This window comes from Acipenser ruthenus, chromosome 18 (assembly GCF_902713425.1).
Source record: "Acipenser ruthenus chromosome 18, fAciRut3.2 maternal haplotype, whole genome shotgun sequence".
Classification (NCBI taxonomy): Eukaryota; Metazoa; Chordata; class Actinopteri; order Acipenseriformes; family Acipenseridae; genus Acipenser; species Acipenser ruthenus.
In genome coordinates, this window is record NC_081206.1 from 28650805 (window position 1) to 28670063 (window position 19259).

The window sequence follows — 19259 nt, forward strand, 5'->3', positions numbered from 1 at the left end:
TGAAGTATCTACTATGGCTTTTCTGCCAAGCATGTGTACAGATCTCTCTGAACCACTAAGAGCACTGTTGTGTGCTACTCCGGTTCTGACCCGCTCTCCTCCCATAATCCCTTGTTGTCCAGGGGCCTTGCTGATGATGCGGGATCAACAGCGGCAGCTGCGGAAGCAATAATCCCGTCAGAAGAAGGAGAAGCAGAAGAGCGACCGCGTGCTCCAAACCTTCCAGAGCGCTGTGGAGGCGGTCACCCCTCGCAGCTCCATGGTGATATCTCCAGGGTTACCAGAGGACTCCAGCAGCTCTCAGCACTTCTCAGCCACGCCCCTCAGCTCGTGGCACCACGTGGTGATGTCAAACAGCAGCCGCTACTCCGTGCCGAACATGAGCACCGAACATGTTCACCTCCCGCCGATTGGGATCCAACCTCGCCCCGGTAGTTCACTGAAGGTCCGGTCCTCCTCGCAACCCAACCTGCACCCTGAGGTTCGGGCTACTTCCCGGACCAAGCCCATCTCTGCCCGGGAATTCCAGACAAATTCACAACCTGAGATCACTTCTTCTCATCTGGTTAGCCCTGCGTCAAACAGCTTGACCAGGTCCAGGCCAGCCCTGACAGCTCATAAGCATCAAACATCCACCAAAGCTTCTAATCATAAAAGCAAGACTGTAAAAGGAAAAAGCTAAAACAGTTTCCATTCCAAGAGAGGTATTCTTTTTTATACCCAATCATTCCTAAATGTAAACCCTGTTGTGATCCAGAACGTAATATATGCGGTGTAGAAAGCAACCTCTGTGTTAGCCAGTCAAATCAGGTGGTCTTGTTTGAATTGTATTAACCTTAATACATTTGCCCTATGAATCCCTGTTAGTATTGATTGACTCCTTAATTAACCTGACTAAATTACACAATACAGTGGAAATACAGCACTGTATGAACCACACCCAAATTACTTGGAGATCCCAGTTTGACACGAGCAAGGCGTCCCTAATTATGAGCACCCACTAAATAACATTTCTGTGCTTGCAACAGATATGGTCAAATAGCATCGTAAATCGCAAAGGAAATATTATATCAGCCGTTTACTGTAAAAACCAGTGAACCTTGTAGACTAGTACAGGACATTCTGCTCCTTGCTGGCGTTGTTAATGCTCTGTTCTAAAGGAGCTGTGCAATGTGTGACCCTGGTTGTCATAGCAATGAAGGAAGGATTTATTTCTTGAGAACATTCATGGCATCATCTGTTTTAAAAGGCCTTGTGAAGGTAGTGGGTATTTATTTATTTATTTTTGCAGCACAGGTACTCACGTGTGCTTCTGACGGGTTTGCAGGATTTATTTCGTGTTGGGTTAGCTGAGTTATGTCAGCTGCATATCCCTGAGGGGGCAGCTTAATTAACTAATGGCGTTTTTATGGTTCTTCATCTCTCTGTAGTGAGTGGATTGGACTCATTCCAAAAAGAAAAAGTTATTTAACTAAACAATATTGCTTGTCTTTTTATTAAACAAACATTGTACATATTGACTTATTTTTTATTGAATTGTATTCATTTCTTCTCTCTACATGTTACACTCTTGAGAGTTGTATTGTTATTGGTGAATTACGAATTATACCAATTATAAAGGAAAACACACACACCAATCCTCACAGAATTTGAGGTAACTAAATTACAAGGTTCATTTAGATGTTTGTTTATTTATTTACTACGGCTTAAAAGAAACGCCCTATAATGCTTGCCCGCTGTATGGGGTAATGTGGCGTGTTGGTACGGTACTGTACAGTGTGGGTGGTTCACAGCAGTGCTGTGAAGTGTGGTCTTGTGTGTCAGCCTGTCGCTGGTACGCAAACACTGAATGAGAGCAGGTGCAGTTCCCATAGAGAAGGCGTGCGTTGGAGTAATTGCGTTTCTACTGCAGGTTATGTAGTCGTGTCGTGAAACTTGTCAAGAGGTCTTTCATTTCTATGATGCGGAAGCTGCCCAGAGAGGTAAGACATTTCCAGATTTACCACATTACTATGTTTACACACAGACGAGGCCATTTTTAATTGATTGCGTGTGTGTGTGTGTGTGTGTGTGTGTGTGTATATATATATATATATATATATATATATATATATATATATATATATATATATATATATATATATGTTTCATCAGTACTGCATGGCCCGTTATATCAATCCATAAGCAGTAGGCTATACTTATAAAGATTCTGCTACTGTAATGACACACCCAGGCTACCACACAGACTCATATGTGAAATTATTAATAATGCACCACAGTATATGCACCTGCACCTTATAGACAATGAATAGTGGCTGTACTGCCACTACAATGTATGACCTATCCGAAACGAGCCTCGTCTCTTACTGGTTTAATAGCATAGGCTTCAATGTAATCACTACCACATCATGCAGCTATCAAGTTCCATGTGCACCATCTGGTTACTCCTTAAGTGAGTATGAAGAACGCTCCTGAGCTCCTGAGAGACGACTAGGAATAAAGGGCTTTGGGGCACAATTACCACGTGACCTCATACGACTTTCCAGGAAAGGCGCTATTTATACTGTCAAGGTATTTCAGTAATAATAATTTTTCCTACCAAAGATTTAACTCACATTACCGGAACCCATGCAAAAGTTAATGTGACTTAGATTTTTTGCCTTATAAAAGTTCCCCATAGTAAAGCATAGCAAAGTGTAATAAAGCAGATCATGTTACATCCCAGTGTTCCCCAAAGTGAGGTATTAGCTGCGGGGCAAATCCTTCCTCCCCTTGAACCCTGCTGGTCACTTTGCCATTCTTGAAGCCACAACGTTACACTTCGGCACTGCTGCAATACTTTATTTCATTGCCACTTGCAAGCTCAGTTTTTAAACAAACATTTGAAAAATTGCTACCTTTTGCTATGTCCTCAATATGGGCTGGCAGTCATCTGTAGAATAAAAATATATCCGTATTTAAAATAAAAATACAGGGGTCTGTATAAAAATGGTGTCTGTCTCTTTAAATTGAGTGGAGTCCCAGGTGGCAGGGGGTGTTGTTTTCAGCTGATGGCAAGGGAATGACATCACTAGCAGCAAGTCAGCACACATTATCATCCTTCCCCCAGTTCTAAGATTTTCTGTGCTTCTACATCCTTCCAAGACGCGCAGATACACGATAAGCACGCGGTGCATTACAGTCAAGGTACAGTACAGTATGTTTGATGTGAATACGCTGAATATTATCAAATTTGAATGGGCTGTTTTGGACGTTAATTTAAAGAGCTGCTGCAGAAGCATTTTGATTGTGTAATTATTGGTGGGTGTACTCTGCGCAGTGTTCAAAACAAGGTATACGAAACGGGTTTAATCTAAGGTCACACTGTACATAGCAACCTTTAGGTTTATTATGTAATTTTTTTATTTGCCTGTCTGTTTGTTGAATGGGTGCAGTGCAGTGTTTTGGGGGACGGGTGTTCATCGATTGGTTGGATGAAGTAGTGGGGGAGTTTACGTAGGTACTGCAGTGCTGTCCAGTTTCAATTCAGTTGAAGATTTCGTTTCTCACGTGTGACTTGTTCCTGGTAGCCTCCCATGCCTTCTACAAATTAAATGTAAACATCTTAACAATTCTCTGGAGCACCAGATTCTCTCTTTTCCACCAGGATCTTAAGGGATCATGGGTTCAGTTCATCTGTAATCATAACCCCAGTCATAGTGGATAGCACATTTTAAACCTGATGTTGCAAATTAACAGGCAAAAGAAGCTGAAAATATGTCTACAGTAAAAGGGTTGGCAGCAGATGCAGTTCACAGAGCTGTCCACAGTTATTTGACATTATAGTCAGAGCTTTGACCTCTGTGTATTGTTTCAGAGTTCATGAAGTATTCATGATTTGCTAGTGTCCTAAGTAGACCATATTCTGGGGAACCAAAATAAGAATGTGTTGTCAAAGATTCTTCAGACTGCAGTTCCAATTATGCGGTTACAATCAGGGGAATGCGTGGATTTGTAACATTAGATGAGTATATTGTTATTATTTCCAGTTTGTTTCATGCACTTATCTGTAGGTGAAGTATTTTAATTAGGGTCAGTGACCTCCTCCCTTTCATAGTGACCATTTCCCTTCTTAGCCTTTTCATTCAAATCATCTGAACTACACTTCTGGTCTTAAATCACTACACGTTGTTTGGTTCCCAGCGTTGTTTTGATTTTCTGTGAACGTGTGAATATAAGCCGTGATGTTAGTTTTCTTAACTGAGGAGATTGTTCAGCAGTGACAGGAGTTTTTTGTTTCAGCACAATGTAACTTTTGCTTTTGCCAGCCAGAAATGAGGAAGCAGTGACTGTGATTGGAGAAGCAATGATTCCAGAGGTTCGAAACTTTGCATAGAAACAACTGTTGAGATTTTTAACCCTTGGTATCCCGATTTTTATAATGCAATGTATTTATTGTAAGTAATTCATTGAATTGTTGTATCTTTGCATGGCTTGCAGAATGACGATTCAATATTTTGGCCCAGCTGCTGACTTGACAAGCTTCCCATCCAACTCCTCATTGGGTCAGTATTGTAAGCAAATAAACGAAACTCAATTCTTTTGGTACTTGCAGATCAAGAGTTTCATTTGTCAGTGGGTGGTGTCCCTGAGAGAAGGTGTGACAATGTGGAGGCAGCTGGAGCCAGTACCATGACCCAGCCCACACCATGCACCAGGTGTTGGGGGAGCCGCAGGACGCAGACCCCCGCGGCAGGGCTTAGTGCCAGGCCAGATTATACCTGGAGCAGATCAGGAGCCGAGTCTCCACAAACAGGCAGGACGTCAAGCCGGCCATGGCCAAGCGGGATTACCTGGTGGACGCTGCCAAACAGATCCGCATGGCGCTGGACCGGGAGATCAGCGAAGAATACGAGGCTGCATTTAACTACTACAAGAACGGGGTTGACCTCTTGTTAAAGGGGGTGCAAGGTACAGGGTTGCAACGGCTTTCTGGGGGTAAGGGGGTCTCATTATAGAGATGTTTCAAGATAGACTTAGCAATCACTTCATTGTCCTTGATCTCTTCCAAAAGAGCTCTTCTGCTCTGTCACCTTGTAGGAGTAGAAGAAAAGAGGATGGTGAGAAATTACGTCCCTGTGATCCCAGACCCACAAGCTGTGATAAAATCATTACAGGAATCAATAGAGTTGTGTTGGATCAGGCTTTGAAAATGGGAGGATCAAAGACCATGAAATGAAAGGGACGTCACTAGAGTCACAGAGGGAGTCACTGCCCTAGTAGGGATCCAAACTCAGATTCACTTGACTCTTAGTCCTTTGTTTTAAACCGCTAAGCTAAATTGTCTGCAAGATTACCATTTCACTGCCAAGGTTTAACCTACTGTATGGCCATGCTAATGATACCGATCACATGCTTTTTCACAGACTCATTTCAGTTCCTGTTTACAAACTCTTTGGAGGAGAGATGCTGTTATGTTGATTAAAAGAAGAACACACCTGGAGTGCCTTTTAGTTTTGGAGGTTGGGCAGATGGGACGTGTATGTGACCTATCAACTGTCATTAGATTTTGTTAGGAAAGCAGAACTTGTTTTGTATTATTTGTGGTTGGGATTACTGTTACATATGCTAGATATATCATTCTGAAAGGTAGAAAAGTAGGAAGTGGTATCTATGCCTGGACCACCAAGAGGATGCCCTGGCTAACACTGCGTGCTTCTGGCAGCTCAAGGAAAGAACTATTTATTTCTCTTGATCCATTGCAGTTGACCCGAACAAGGAGCGCAGGGAAGCAGTGAAACGGAAGACCACCCAGTACCTGAAACGAGCCGAGGAAATCTTCAACTCGCACCTACAGGGGAGTCTACGGAGGACAGACTCCAAATCCGGGGTATGGGCAACGCTTCTCAGTGCTGTCCCTGGCAGTTCATATGCAGCATGTTTGCCATGTTAAATCACTTGAATATAAAGGGAATCAGGGGTCTGTTCAGCAGATGTAAATACCACCACTGAGATCATTAAAATGTGTGTGCCAAGGTAATGAGAATCAGACACTTAACAGGGCAGGGGATTCTGTCTGAAGGGCGGCAGTATTTAAGTCAGTCACTGCTGACATCAGTGGATTAGCCCACCCTTTCTTTTTTGTGCCTGTGGTATGGCCAAATCCAGTACCCAGTGTCACAGCCTAAAGACACTGCATCCATTGGTAGCAGCTTCAAGACTATTTTTGTGACCGGAGTCCAGTTCTTTAATACACAATGAAACATCCAAAAGCATTCATTCTGACAGTATTCATAGGCAATTCGGGCATCAAGTGGAGTAACTGATAGTTTTACAGTTTACCAGTGTAATATGTGTCGCTCGCTTCAGTGACAAACATGCATCTCTCTTTTTTCAGTGTCAGGGATTCAGTAGCCTGAGGTTTCGACCAATCCGAATCCTCAGCTCACCCGTGGAAGACCTGAAGATGTATAAGGTCACTGGGGTCATTGACAAGGTAACTCATGAAAAGCCACAGTACCGTGAACCGAACCAAGCTGCTCGATTAAACAAAAGGTTATTGGATTTTTTTTTTTTTTTTGGTTCAATTTGAAAACCACACAGATGCACAGGATGGTCAGGCAAGAGAAATAAAGGCAATTCATAAATCTCAAGATTCAAGCTTTGATGAAAAAAGTGGCGTTTAATAGTGGAAGTCTTTTATGCAAAACTGTATTGTGTTTTGAAATCTTGCCGTGGTTCATTAGAATTCTTAAGAAACAGATCAGTGATGAGGAACTGTTGCAGGAGTTTCCAACTCGGTCAGTTGCTAGCAGCTGTGGACTCGTGTCACAGGACTGCACTTTGATGTCACATTTACTACTGGAAATTAAGTAAAAATGAGGGCTAATTTAAAAAAAGGGATGGACATGTGTTTAATATATCTCTTTTTACAGGGATATACATGAGGCTTTATTGCTGTACAAGTGGCACAAATTAATGCTACTTCAACACAGAAACATAAAGCTGCTGTATTTTAGAGGGTTTGCTTGGCATTGTATAACCACTGCCTTCACATTCTGTCATTCCGTACTTGTTTGTGCATTGACTCAGTGCTGTCTGTAGTGTTGCATGGTGATTCAGACTGGTTGCCTATCCTGAGCATTGAACAAATCATCTGGGTTTAACAATACACTCATGGGAACCGCTGGAGGAAATCTGGGCTAAACCAGCATGACAACCCCCCTGAGACGCAGCCTGCTGAAAGACTGGAGATCAGCATCCTCCAAACTGAAACACGAGGTTCACAAAAGAGCTTTGTGCAGTCTGTTATGTAGTCTTTACTGTAGACACAGGGATTACACAGGCAGCGCATCTAATGGACACCTGTGTGAAATAAATGGTAACTTGTAACATGTAATGGATGCAGTCTAAAACTAATGTGTGTTAAAGATTCCAGTGTATGGTGAGGCTTTGCATTTTAATTCTGTGGGGTCGGCTTCATGGACACAGGAGAAGCACTAGTGGTGGTAATTAAGTCTGAGAAAAGACACAGGAAGCACCTGTTTGGGTTGTGTTGTAACTAATATTATTACTGGTAGAAATGATTTAGAGGAAGCCAGGATTGGATCACCATTTCAGATCTCTCTTTCAAAGCTTTTAGGTTCGTTTGACATACCTTCTTTATACTCATGACTGTCCGTGAAGTCAAATCGTTTTAGAGTAACAGGAACATGCTTTCACCTCTTTAAAATCATACCGTATACTCTTTGTTTCTTTCTTAGGTGCTCATGGTCCAGAACCCAACCACAAAGGAGATTTTTGTTGTCAAAGTAGGTGTCAAATCCACGGGTCACTTGTTACGTTACTGTAAAAAAAACAAATAGGTTCTATGCGGAAGAACTTTGAACATAAAAAACAGTTAAAGTATAGCTGGTAGAATTCACAGGGCAGCTTGAATTGTGTTTAAAGGTATAGAAGCAGATATATAGAAACTCTATATAATCACATAATCTTCCATTACCCCCCCCCCCCCCCCCCATCATCTTGTAGTTCCATTTTGCTTTTGTCACAAACCTTGTAATCCTCTGTTGCCTGTGATGCAGTTCCCTGTCATCTATTTTTAATCAGAGATGCCAGGAAATGTACTTTTGACCTTCACAGTACCCATTGGTTCTCCTTCCTTAGGGAGTATGATTCAGCAATCGATTGGATGAACTTGAGTAACAAAGCTGTTGGCTTAGATTTCAGATGGCTTTTACTGAGCAATGGGTATATTGGGGTTGGGCAAACCCTTGCAATCTGTAGCACACACTTCAGCGTAAATGAGCTGTCTGGATGACTAAATAAGGTGTTGCACAAATGTCTTTGCTATTCCGCTGAAGGAAGGCAGCTGAATGGCAGGTGCTTATTGTATCCAAGACAACAGAAATGATTATTTTTTTTTTTTTCCCCCAGAGCCTCCCCAAGTCTAGCTGGAAAAGCCATGAGTACCAGACCATAATTCCCCAGGGCGTGCCGTTTATGGTGCGGCTTCTGAGATACTCCGTCAGTGAGGATTCAGTCTTCCTTCACCTGGAACATATACAAGGTGAGAAGAAACGGGAACTGTCTGATCTGTACTGTACTGTACTGTACTGTACTGCCCACATTTAAAGACCACTTCTGTAGTGAGCTTATTGAATGTTCATTTATTTCCAATTGAAATCACCTGTATTATATAAGGAACACCTTTTTATATAAAGACCCCCTTTTTAGATGGTTATAAGAAGATGGCTTAACCATATTAATTATTGTCAGTATTTTTGATTTGTATTGCTGGGTTATGAACAGAGCCCCTTTAATATAAACTCTAAGTTTAAGAACGATGTCTGCTGTGTGACTTTCTTTTTGTTTCTCTTGCTCCATTTAGGTGTGAGACTCTTTTCTCAGATTCACAAAGCCAGCACTGAGAGGGTGAAAGAGTACCCTGAATGCTGCAGTCCCTCTCGCAGAAAGATTAAGCTGAAGAACAGCTACACCACACCAACGCTGAGGTTTGATTTTGAGGAAAGCTGCAAAGTAACACCAAACAAAATGACAGGAATTACAGAGGACTTGGTGCACTATTCTGACACAGAACCCCGGACAGAAGGCCAGTCGGAGGGCTTCAGCACTGGAGATGCTGGGTGTCTGCTCTGCAGCAAACATAATAAAATGAATGAGCACTCCCAACATTGTCTTTGCTCAGAATGCTATACTGGAATGGTAATGAAGACTGATTCTGTACCAGCAAACAGCAAAGAACAATTCCATAGGAACCAGAGCAACCTGTTAGAACCTCAGGAATATATTGCCCACCAACCAGATGTGAACACCAGAGACAAACCTAATGGGGCACTGAAAGTTGCTCCAAGCAATCTGATAAGCACTGAACTTTGTACTGAATGTAATAAATGCAGGGCTGTAAATACTAACCATCTGGCAAATGAGGTACCTCAAGCAACTGAAACGTCAGTACAAAGCTCAGGTTCTGAGACGGCATGTGAAAGCCAGTTGGTGTGTGAGAGCGTGACATTGAAACTGGTGGAGGATTTCTCAGACCCCCCTGTGCAAACTTGGATGGAAGGTGGCCGCGGTGCGTTGGCCACTGAAGGCACTTCCAAAGTCTCTAGTACAGCCAGGAGGCCTGCTGCAGTAGCAGGCCAATACCTTGCAGTGCAGGATGAGGAGGGGAGAGAGAACTTGAGTAACACTGCTGCCAACCAACAGGAAAGGACAGAAGGGACTAGTGATTCTGCAGGGGCATTGGAAAACTCAACACCCATTAGAATAGACTCTTCTAATGTGGATTCAGCAAGCATAATGATAGGTGCGTCCTCAGGGAACGGGCAGTGCCTGATGAAGGTTCCCGTTCACAATTTAAGTGCTGCTAACCAGGTCTCTACAGACCAGGACCCAGTAATCCCCAGTGTAAAGGACCTCCAGGTGACCTCGACCAAGGCCAAGGGCCAGGAGGAGAAAGAGGACTGGGAACTGTTAAGCCCTCTGAACAGAGAGAGCGGGGCCTTCCCAATGACCGGGCAGGTAGAGGTGCTCCTGTGTGACTCGAGAGGAGCTGGAGCTGGATCCAAAGCATCTCAGCTTTGTAAGAACGGATACTGTAGCAGCAGCCTGTCGCCTGCGTCCGATTTGCACATTGAAGTGGACGGTTGGTGTCTGCTGCCGAATTTCCCCTCCAGGCAGACCGCTGAAAGGCCCAAGCCAGGCCCCAGGGGCCTCTCTGAAGACCAGGCCCGGCTGTGGGTGGCCCAGATTCTGTTGGCTTTGGAAAGCCTTCATGAGCAGGGGATTGTGTGCAGGGACCTGAATCCCAAGAACTTACTGCTGGATAGCTGTGGTCAGTACCCGGTAGATGATGTGTGTAGATGGATCTTGCAGGACCACAGCAAGCCTTTAAGTGTACAATCTGTTTTGTGTGCCCAGTGAAATATATAACTCCCTTATCGGAGCAGCAGGTATAAGTCACACTTTAAAATGAGTTAAAACACTGTTCAAATTAAAATAGTATAGAATACAATAGTAGTACTTCATTACTTTGCATAATACTGTATTTATTTATATTTTTTTAAAGGATATGATTTTAATTCTTATCAACTTCCTAAAATTGTAAATGTTTAAAAAAACAAAACATGCATAGACTGTTTTGAAAGTCTCCTGTTTTTTTTTTTCTTGTTTTGTTTTTTTAGGACGGGTTCGCTTAACATACTTTGGCCAGTGGGGTGAAGTTCAATCCCAGACCAGCCCCAAAGCAATGGAAGACATGTACTGTGCACCAGGTAATACAAGCTCCCTCAGGAAGATACATCTGACAGATGCTGAATTCATGATGAACTCTAAACTATAGTTAACGTTATGTAAATAATATATATATATATATATATATATATATATATATATATATATATATATAGATTGATGGAAAGCTAAAAAGAAATATTGAAAGAAAAAGCCCTCTGACACTGATATGGCAGCAGGATAACCTTCATACAGATGACTACGAATGAACACAGTGCCATCTAGTGGTGTAATAATGATACAACATTGCACATAATTGGGTTTCCTGCTGCAGCCCTCTTTGAGATGCAAAGTGCAGAGCAGTCTTATGTTTTTGAAAGGATGAATTATTGTATTTCTTGTTCTTATTGTATGACTTATATTGTAACACTTGAATGTATTTGTATTTGCTTGCGATTGTAAGTCGCCCTGGATAAGGGCGTCTGCTAAGAAATAAATAATAATAATAATAATAATGAAGAAAGGGCATTGGGATAGTCTTGCTTCTTTTTAACACTTACATTGGTGTTTGTGTGTCCCGGTCATTCCCTCATAACGTTTGGAACCTGTTCCCCTCTGGGCAAGAGGTGTGTGCTACCTTTAGAATCATTAAAAAAAAAAAAAAAATGTTTTTCATTTCAGAAGTGGGTGGTGTTTGTGAAGTCACGGAAGCCTGTGATTGGTGGAGCTTGGGTGCTTTGTTGTATGAGCTCCTTACTGGAATGGTAAATAAACAGTTTTTTTAATGTTATGCTTCTTTTGCTCTGCTATTACATTGTAATATCGTACCCCGTTGTATACATTTTCTACCAGTAGGACTCTTAACTTTCATATTATTTGTTTACTTAGCAGACGCCTTTATCCAAGGCGACTTACAGAGACTAGGGTGTGTGAACTATACATCAGCTGCAGAGTCACTTACAATTACGTCTCACCCGAAAGACGGAGCACAAGGAGGTTAAGTGACTTGCTCAGGGTCACACAGTGAGTCAGTGGCTGAGGTGGGATTTGAACCGGGGACCTTCTGGTTACAAGCCCTTTTCTTTAACCACTGGACCACACAGCCTCCTATTCATACCAAACCTATTCATACAGTATATGGCAGTAAATGTGTCATTATCACTTTCAAAATGACTTTACAAATTTACATTTGCTGTATGCAGTGTGACAGCACTCTAGTTGAACTTCCTTACTCAAATAGCTCACGATGCAGTCCACTGTTGATAGTGTTGTGTCAGATGTTATCAGTCAGTGTGCTGCGGAAATCCACTAAAAGTTCATGTTTCATTCATGCATGTGTGGATATTGTTGGTTTCCTTCTACCTGGTCTATTCCTATTGTCTAAAACCATTTCACCAGAGTCCAGACTTCAATTCTGTCAAATCCATTCTGTTAATCCAAGGGCTACCCACAATACCATGTACTTTGCATGTAACTGCTTTCTGTCACGGTCCACTCCACAAATGTTGTTGAAGTAGCCTATGCTGTGGTTCTCCCCCAGCAGGCTGTGTGCTAACTCCCCTCTCCCCTGCCCCCCTCTCTACCCCAGTCCCTGAAGCAGTGCCACCCCTCTGGCATCCTCCCTCACACCCAACTCCACCTCCCAGACTACCTGAGCACTGCAGCAGCCTCCCTGCTGACCGAGGTGAGACAAGGGCCATCGCTGGCTTCATCTGGTAGTTTGTTGAGTATTATTTTACATTAAGTGCATGTTTCATGATAGACCGTATAAGAGATGCAACATATGTATTTGTTGGTATTCCCATGCAGAAAATAGTCTAACATACAACTCTTTGTGACTTCATTGCATAATATTTGGGGTACCACTGCACTTGTGGGATGGGATTGCTCATTACAGTCTCATTTGAAGATCGATTATCTATTCAAAGATACCAAGATATTTAGAAAGCAAAGGGTCGGAGTGAGAAGAAAGGCAACACAGACCCCTCCCCTTAGTTGTATTACTTTACATGAGAATCATCTGTATTTTGAAAATTGATCTAGACAATACATTTCTGTCCCGTACTGTCTTGTACGGCCCTGTACCATGCAATAACCCACTGTGCTGTTATGCTCCGCATGCGTCTCCAGCTCCTGCAGTTCGATGCTGGGTACCGGCTGGGCTCTGGAGGAGGGGGTGTGAGCGACATCAAGGGCCATCCGTTTTTCAGCACTGTCCCCTGGCAGAAGCTGAGTGGGTAACCCTCAGCGAGAGAGGACCCACAGGACCCAACACATTTGCACTGATGAAGGGGCAAAGGAACACAGAGCCCAATAGACCACTAGAATCCCCTGAACTGGCAGCTGGAAATGAAATATAAAATGTAGCCAGGTATCTGAGCACCAGGGCCATGAGTTCAAGCTTATGATTAAGTGATGGTTAATAGAATGAGAAATGCAAATGGCGCATAAAAGAATGTTTCAGAAATGGAATCCGACCAATTTCAGAATGGGGAACAACAGCATGGTATTGCGTACTGCCTGCAATGGGGTGCGGTCAAACACCAAAACACTACCATGGATATTCAACGATGTCACAGGCATTCTAATTTTTTTTTTTTACCCTTGTATGTCAACCAGCAACACACCAACTTTCAATACCTTTTGATCACCCAGTATAGGAATTATTAATCCGAGAAGACTCTTTTTACCAGGGATAGCTCAGATAATTCATTATATTACAACCTCACAATATGAAGCAACGTCAAAGTGTCAAAAATAGTGTTTTTTAATCTGTTTTTTTAATCTTTTATCTGCAGCCTCCATTGTTATTTAAGCTGATCTAAGGTTCTCCCCGTCTTGCCTGGGATGATGCTTTATTGTATAGAGCTGGTAAAGTGGAGCATGCAATGGGGAGGGGCTTCAGAACCCTTCCTGGGTAGAATGGTGCGCGGTTGTTTTTGTTTTACAAGCATCTAACGTATGAACTGACAAACCTTACAATAACAATTTATAACACACTGTATCACCAAGATGTAATTAAAGGAATGAAATAGCAATTACACGTGTGTTTATGTTATTGACGAGTCTATAGATCAGAAAGTATAACTTCAAAGGCAGTGGAACCCCTGTTCAAACTTTTTTTGTTGTTGCCTATATAAGGGAACAACTAAGATATTCCTTACAGTTCAAAATGACCTTGTCAGATAGATATTATTAAAGGGTTGTTCCACGCCTGCTAGGATAATCATATTAAAAATCTAGACGCACTTTTACCACCCAGTGTATTGTGAAAATGTTTTATTGGACAGACCATTTTGCTCTATGCGGAGTCCACTTTAGAGGCTGTGAGTTGGGGGAAGTAGATGTAATGTAGAGTACATCTTCACAAGTGTGTGTCCTAGCCACTAAGAGGCTTTGTTGAGCCAATGTATTGTGTGCACTGCGGCACATTTGAAATGTCAGGAGAAAGCGCTGGTGTTTGTCTTCTGTCAGGCACGCATGACTCACTTGCTAGTTTATGTTGTTTATGTAATTGTATGTGTGATGGAACAGCTGTTCACTTTTATTAGCCATTCAATGGCTGTATTTTTATAAACTATTTGTTTTCTGTTTAACACTGAAAAATGCACTGAAGGACAGAGGCATGCATCTATGAAGGTCAATTATAGGTAGATTAGAAGCTCAGAGTTGGGTTTTAAAAATAAACTGGAAGAGTTTCAGTAAGGTTTTAGTCCCCTTGCCTCCAAAATGAAGTAAAAGATGCAAACCAAGTATGGATGCTCAGAAACGTACTTGTAGAATTTGGCCAGTATAGAGATAAATGACCAGAAGTGTGCTTATTTAAATCAGATGGGCACATGGCATTGAAATGTAATTTTAAAGTACAGCATCATAAACTACGGTAGGGTGTGTGAGTTTTGTTTATTATTAATGAAAGAGACCATTCTACTTTTATAATGATTCAAAGTACACTGTTTATTGATTCATGAAAGATTAACAGGTGATATAGTCACTACACGATTACATTTGTTTACATCCATTGGTTATTCAAGATACCCAAACATCACAATTATTGCAACCCATTCTTGTATTCGAATAATGGTAGTCACCTAACTTGCAGTCAGAATACTAATGATGTCATATCACCTCTTAACTGAGAAGACCCTTTCAGACGGGTTCAAGGAAGATGCTTAGTCCATTTCACCCGGGCAACTCACTGAAATCTGGTCTCCTCTAAGCTTATATAGCTGTGTTTCATTTGGCTCTGAACATGCACAGTCTTAATCCTATAGAATCCATACTCTTAAAACACCTGGTTTTGGTTTACACCTGTGTCACATTAGCTGATAGCACTCTCACGTCCATAGCATAGACCTTGTTACCATAAGAGATCTGTACCCCTTAGATTCCCACAATGGGAGTCTTAAATACCGGTTTTCTCCAGCCTGAAATTAGACTCCTACCAAACTCATAGCTCTACACAGAATAAAATGTTTTATTCCTTATGCTACCGAAAACCATAATAGTAATACCTGGCGTGGAGCAACCTCCACACCTCACCTTCTCTTAACTGGAGTCCCCCAAGGGTCAGTCTTGGGTCCTCTCCTGTTCTCTCTCTACACCCGCTCCCTGGGCCCCCTCATCGCATCCTATGGTTTCTCATACCATTTCTATGCTGATGATGCTCAGATTTTCCTTTCCTTCCCCACCTCTGACTCCACCATCTCCTCCCGTATCTCTACCTGTCTGTCTGCTATTTTCTCCTGGATGCACTCGCATCACCTCAAACTCAACCTCTCTAAATCTGACCTTCTTTCCCTCCTCCTCCCCCTCCTCTGATCTCTCTATCTCTGTTCCTCTGGAATCTACCACACTCTCTCCCTCTTCCTCCGCTAAGAACCTTGGAGTCACCCTGGACCCCTGCCTCTCTTATTCCCAGCACATCTCCACTTTGGCACGCACTTGCCGATTCTTCCTGAGCAACATCCGAAGAATCCGACCCTTCCTCACCAACTATGCTACCCAGCTCCTGGTCCAGGCCATGGTACTCTCCCGCCTAGACTACTGCAACTCCCTCCTGGCTGGCCTCCCTGCGTCTGCCACCCGTCCGCTCCAGCTCATCCAGAACTCTGCTGCCCGCCTGGTGTTCTCTCTGCCTCGCTCCACTGGCTCCCGATCACCGCTCGCATCCAGTTCAAGACTCTTGTACTAGCCTACAGATGCCTTGACCAGACTGCACCCAGCTACCTCCAGACCCTCATCTCTCCCTACACCCCCACTCGACCTCTCCGCTCCACTCCTTCTCCACCCTTGCTCCGCAGTGGTGGATTGACCTTCCTACAGATGTCAGGACTGCCCAGTCCCTGACCACATTCCGGCGCCTCCTTAAGACTCACCTCTTCAAACAGCACCTGTAGAACTCCTGTCTCTATCCTGGGACACTATCACCCTTCATTTAAATGTGCTTTATTTTGCTCTTATCTGCCCACTATCTTACTGCATTTAATCCTGTACTTCAGAATACTGTAATCTGCCAAGTGTTTAACCTGTAGTATTTTGTATTTAATCATATCCTTATGTAACTATCACTATTTAATCATATCCTGATGTAACTATCACTATTATCTGCTGTATTATTGAATTGTGGTTTGTCACACTTGAACAACAGTTATTGTATTTCTTGCTCTTATTGTATTGCTTGTATTGTTACACTTGAAATGTATTTGCTTACGATTGTAAGTCGCCCTGGATAAGGGCGTCTACTAAGAAATAAATAATAATAATAATAATAATAATAATACTACAGCATTACAAATGTCACATTTTTCAATTTGTCAGTTTTTCGTTAAGTATATGGGAAAACTACAAAGCAGTATGTAATTCAAAATGTTGACATAACATTATATAGCAGGTTTCATTCGACTATTATATAATAAAAGGTATTGGAAGTTCTGTGATCATAGTTGGGAGCATAAAAGGCAATGTTACACAAAAACATCTACCTGTTCCAGCAGTATACATTCAAAGAATATTTAATTTCAGCCATTCTTCCCACCTTTTCATGTTGTTCAGATATATAGCTTGTGAGCAAGCGTTGCATTTCATTCTGGCAGGATATCATTGTTGCTCTTTTTTTTCCATTAGGAAGTATAAAGAGGCCTTATAAGGCTTGCATACTGAATGAGTCTTTTGTTTTGAGTAAATGTTGCTTCTCTACAGCATGCATACTTAAAGGTTATTTTAATAACAATATGGTTATTCTTAAATGGGGATCAGGTGCACGAGCTCTGTCTGATGGTCTAATCTTGACAACAAAACATGTAGTCCTTATGTTCAGCAAATGTATTTTGTAAACACTTAGGCACATTTTGTAAGGATAAAATGTTATTGTTTGTTGGGAGTCTGCAAAGTAACTAAGTGCATTTGTGTTTTTTTTTCTGAAAAATTAAAATTTTTGTTCAGAAAAATCTGTTAGAATAAACAGACCCTTTTAGTGAAATTATAAGACGCAGGTACTTTTATTTCAGTATGAGCTGTGCCAGTTTATTTTGTGCACAGAGATGTTACTGTATAAGCTTTTTATTATAACCTAGTTTTATTATTGGTTTTACTGTGTGAAGAAAGAGTATGCATGTATAATTTGGCAAGAAATGAGTCAAAGAAGCAAAGGGCTGTGATATCTATGCTTTTTTTTTTATTTCTGGACACATTCTATTCTGTACTTACTTTTCTTTTGCCACATTCTATGCCATGTACTTAAAGAGGGATTTCCCATGACTTCCAAACTAATATAGCTCTGTGAATGGTCATCTTCAGCAGCAACATGATTTCCAGCCTTGTCCCAGTTTATTAAACCAGCTTCAAAATACAGTGGGGCCCAAAAATATGGAGGCAGTTCCTCATTTTAATTCTTGGGAGAATTCCTGAGAAGTGAAACATTTTGAGGATACAAGGCACTTGGGGGGGGGAAAAAACATTTCAAATTCCTTTCCCTTAAAAAATATGCATATGTATGCACAGTTTGTGATCTGATACATTATCAAAAGGCAGGCTTATCTGTACAATTTCAGATCTTTTATTCATACTACAAGTCTTATGTACTTTTTAGACATGAAACTGCAAAACAATGCACACAACAGTGACAAGAAAATCAGTTATGCAATATATTTAAAACATAATGCATAATACACATTATTGCTATAAGTAAGTATTTTATTAATACTTCACCTGAAACCTCACGATTCTAGCGGGCCCATGAAAACAGCAACAGATTTTTTTGAAAAAGGTTGAAATGGCACATGAATAATTTAGGGAAATCCAATCTCTGAAGTGGGTAATGAAAACCATTTGCCATCTTTTGTAATTTGCCCGTTTCTATTCTTTCAGCTTTCATCTATCTCCATACAAAGACTAAAAGGACAAATATCCTATTCTGCTACCTGATTTGATATTCCCATCTTGTGCCAATTTTTTAAAGAAACAGCATTTTAAAAAAGGGACACAGATATTGATGCACCTTGTGAAATACTATTAAAATCATCCCTTTCTTGCTAATGGAATCTTGTGTGGCAGCAAAAAAGCTGAATGATGTTGTTGGGGCCATTTATCTATTATAGTCTCCTCTATTCTTATGGTAATGTAACATTCGTGTTTTTGTGTGACTAATTAATTCTATGTTTTCCTCTAGATTGCATTGTTTGTGTGGGCTCTGGCAATGAAACAAAGATGTCTATTAGAAGCCATTGTGTGCTGCGATTATAAAAGTAAACGAAGTATTAGAGAGCCCCTGTGCAGCTGGGAACACTTGACCCTTTATTATTAAAATGTTAAGGTATAAGCAGTCTAAAGACTCAATCAGTGATTTCATTATCTGGATTCTTAACAAGTGTATGTAGAATCTATGGGTGCACAGACAGCTCAACTCACCCTTTGGGATGGTTGCACTAAAGAGTGTAGAATGATCATGAGGGGGGGGGGGGGGGATTTATATTTTCATATTTCTATCATTGCATGTCATTTTTTCCATTAATATAAAAGTGTTTCATTTCAGCTCAGAACACCTTTTGGGAGATGCACAAAAAGTCAATGCTTGATTGGATTACTGCTAAGGTTTCTCTACAACTTGGTAGCATATGGGTTTTTGACATTACAATACAGTTTGTTTCTCCTTTCTGCCTATAAATGTTGAATTAATATCTTCATGGTGCATGCTGCAGGCTCGTGTATATACTAAAAATGTGTATTAAATGTTCCACCCTACCCAGAATACTGTTGGAAAGCATAAATTCTTCCAACCCATCCTTTAGGGAAACATGAATGTATTGTTAAAACTTATTAGCTTTATCCAAATTATTTTGCTTAATATATTGTATATCATATGTCCAAGGTAGCATCTGATAATACTATCCAAGTCCAACTAGGAAGGCTGTGTGGTCCAGTGGTTAAAGAAAAGGGCTTGAAACCAAGAGGTCCCCGGTTCAAATCCCACCTCTGCCACTGACTCCTTGTGTGACCCTGAGCAAGTCACTTAAACTCCTTGTGCT

At 41.5% G+C, this 19259-nt stretch overlaps 1 protein-coding gene across 3 annotated transcripts; it reads left to right on the forward strand.

The window, feature by feature from the left end:
* The first annotated feature begins 1830 nt into the window (after window positions 1-1830).
* LOC117430625 (ribosomal protein S6 kinase-like 1) lies at window positions 1831-18553 on the forward strand. 3 transcript variants are annotated; one of them, XM_058991844.1, is made up of 11 exons: window positions 1831-1982; window positions 4595-4977; window positions 5745-5869; window positions 6377-6475; window positions 7743-7790; window positions 8416-8548; window positions 8870-10336; window positions 10686-10775; window positions 11416-11498; window positions 12323-12418; window positions 12865-18553. In XM_058991844.1, exons 2-11 carry the CDS (start codon window positions 4815-4817, stop codon window positions 12973-12975), a joined length of 2415 nt encoding a protein of 804 aa, XP_058847827.1. In that variant the 5' UTR covers window positions 1831-1982; window positions 4595-4814; the 3' UTR covers window positions 12976-18553. The 3 variants fall into 3 exon arrangements, with proteins under 3 accessions (XP_058847827.1, XP_058847826.1, XP_058847828.1); XM_058991843.1 differs by lacking the exon at window positions 1831-1982 and adding an exon at window positions 3054-3186; XM_058991845.1 differs by lacking the exon at window positions 1831-1982 and adding an exon at window positions 3054-3186 and having other exon boundaries at window positions 4595-4950.
* The last annotated feature ends 706 nt before the right edge of the window (window positions 18554-19259 follow it).

Bases quoted from the DNA above. Each gene is read 5' to 3' on its own strand.
- LOC117430625 (XM_058991844.1), top strand. From the start codon at position 4,815: ATGGCCAAGCGGGATTACCTGGTGGACGCTGCCAAACAGATCCGCATG. The intron at 6,476-7,742 runs GTAACTCATGAA...TTTCTTTCTTAG, and splicing joins TCACTGGGGTCATTGACAAG to GTGCTCATGGTCCAGAACCC. The intron at 12,419-12,864 runs GTGAGACAAGGG...ATGCGTCTCCAG, and splicing joins CAGCCTCCCTGCTGACCGAG to CTCCTGCAGTTCGATGCTGG.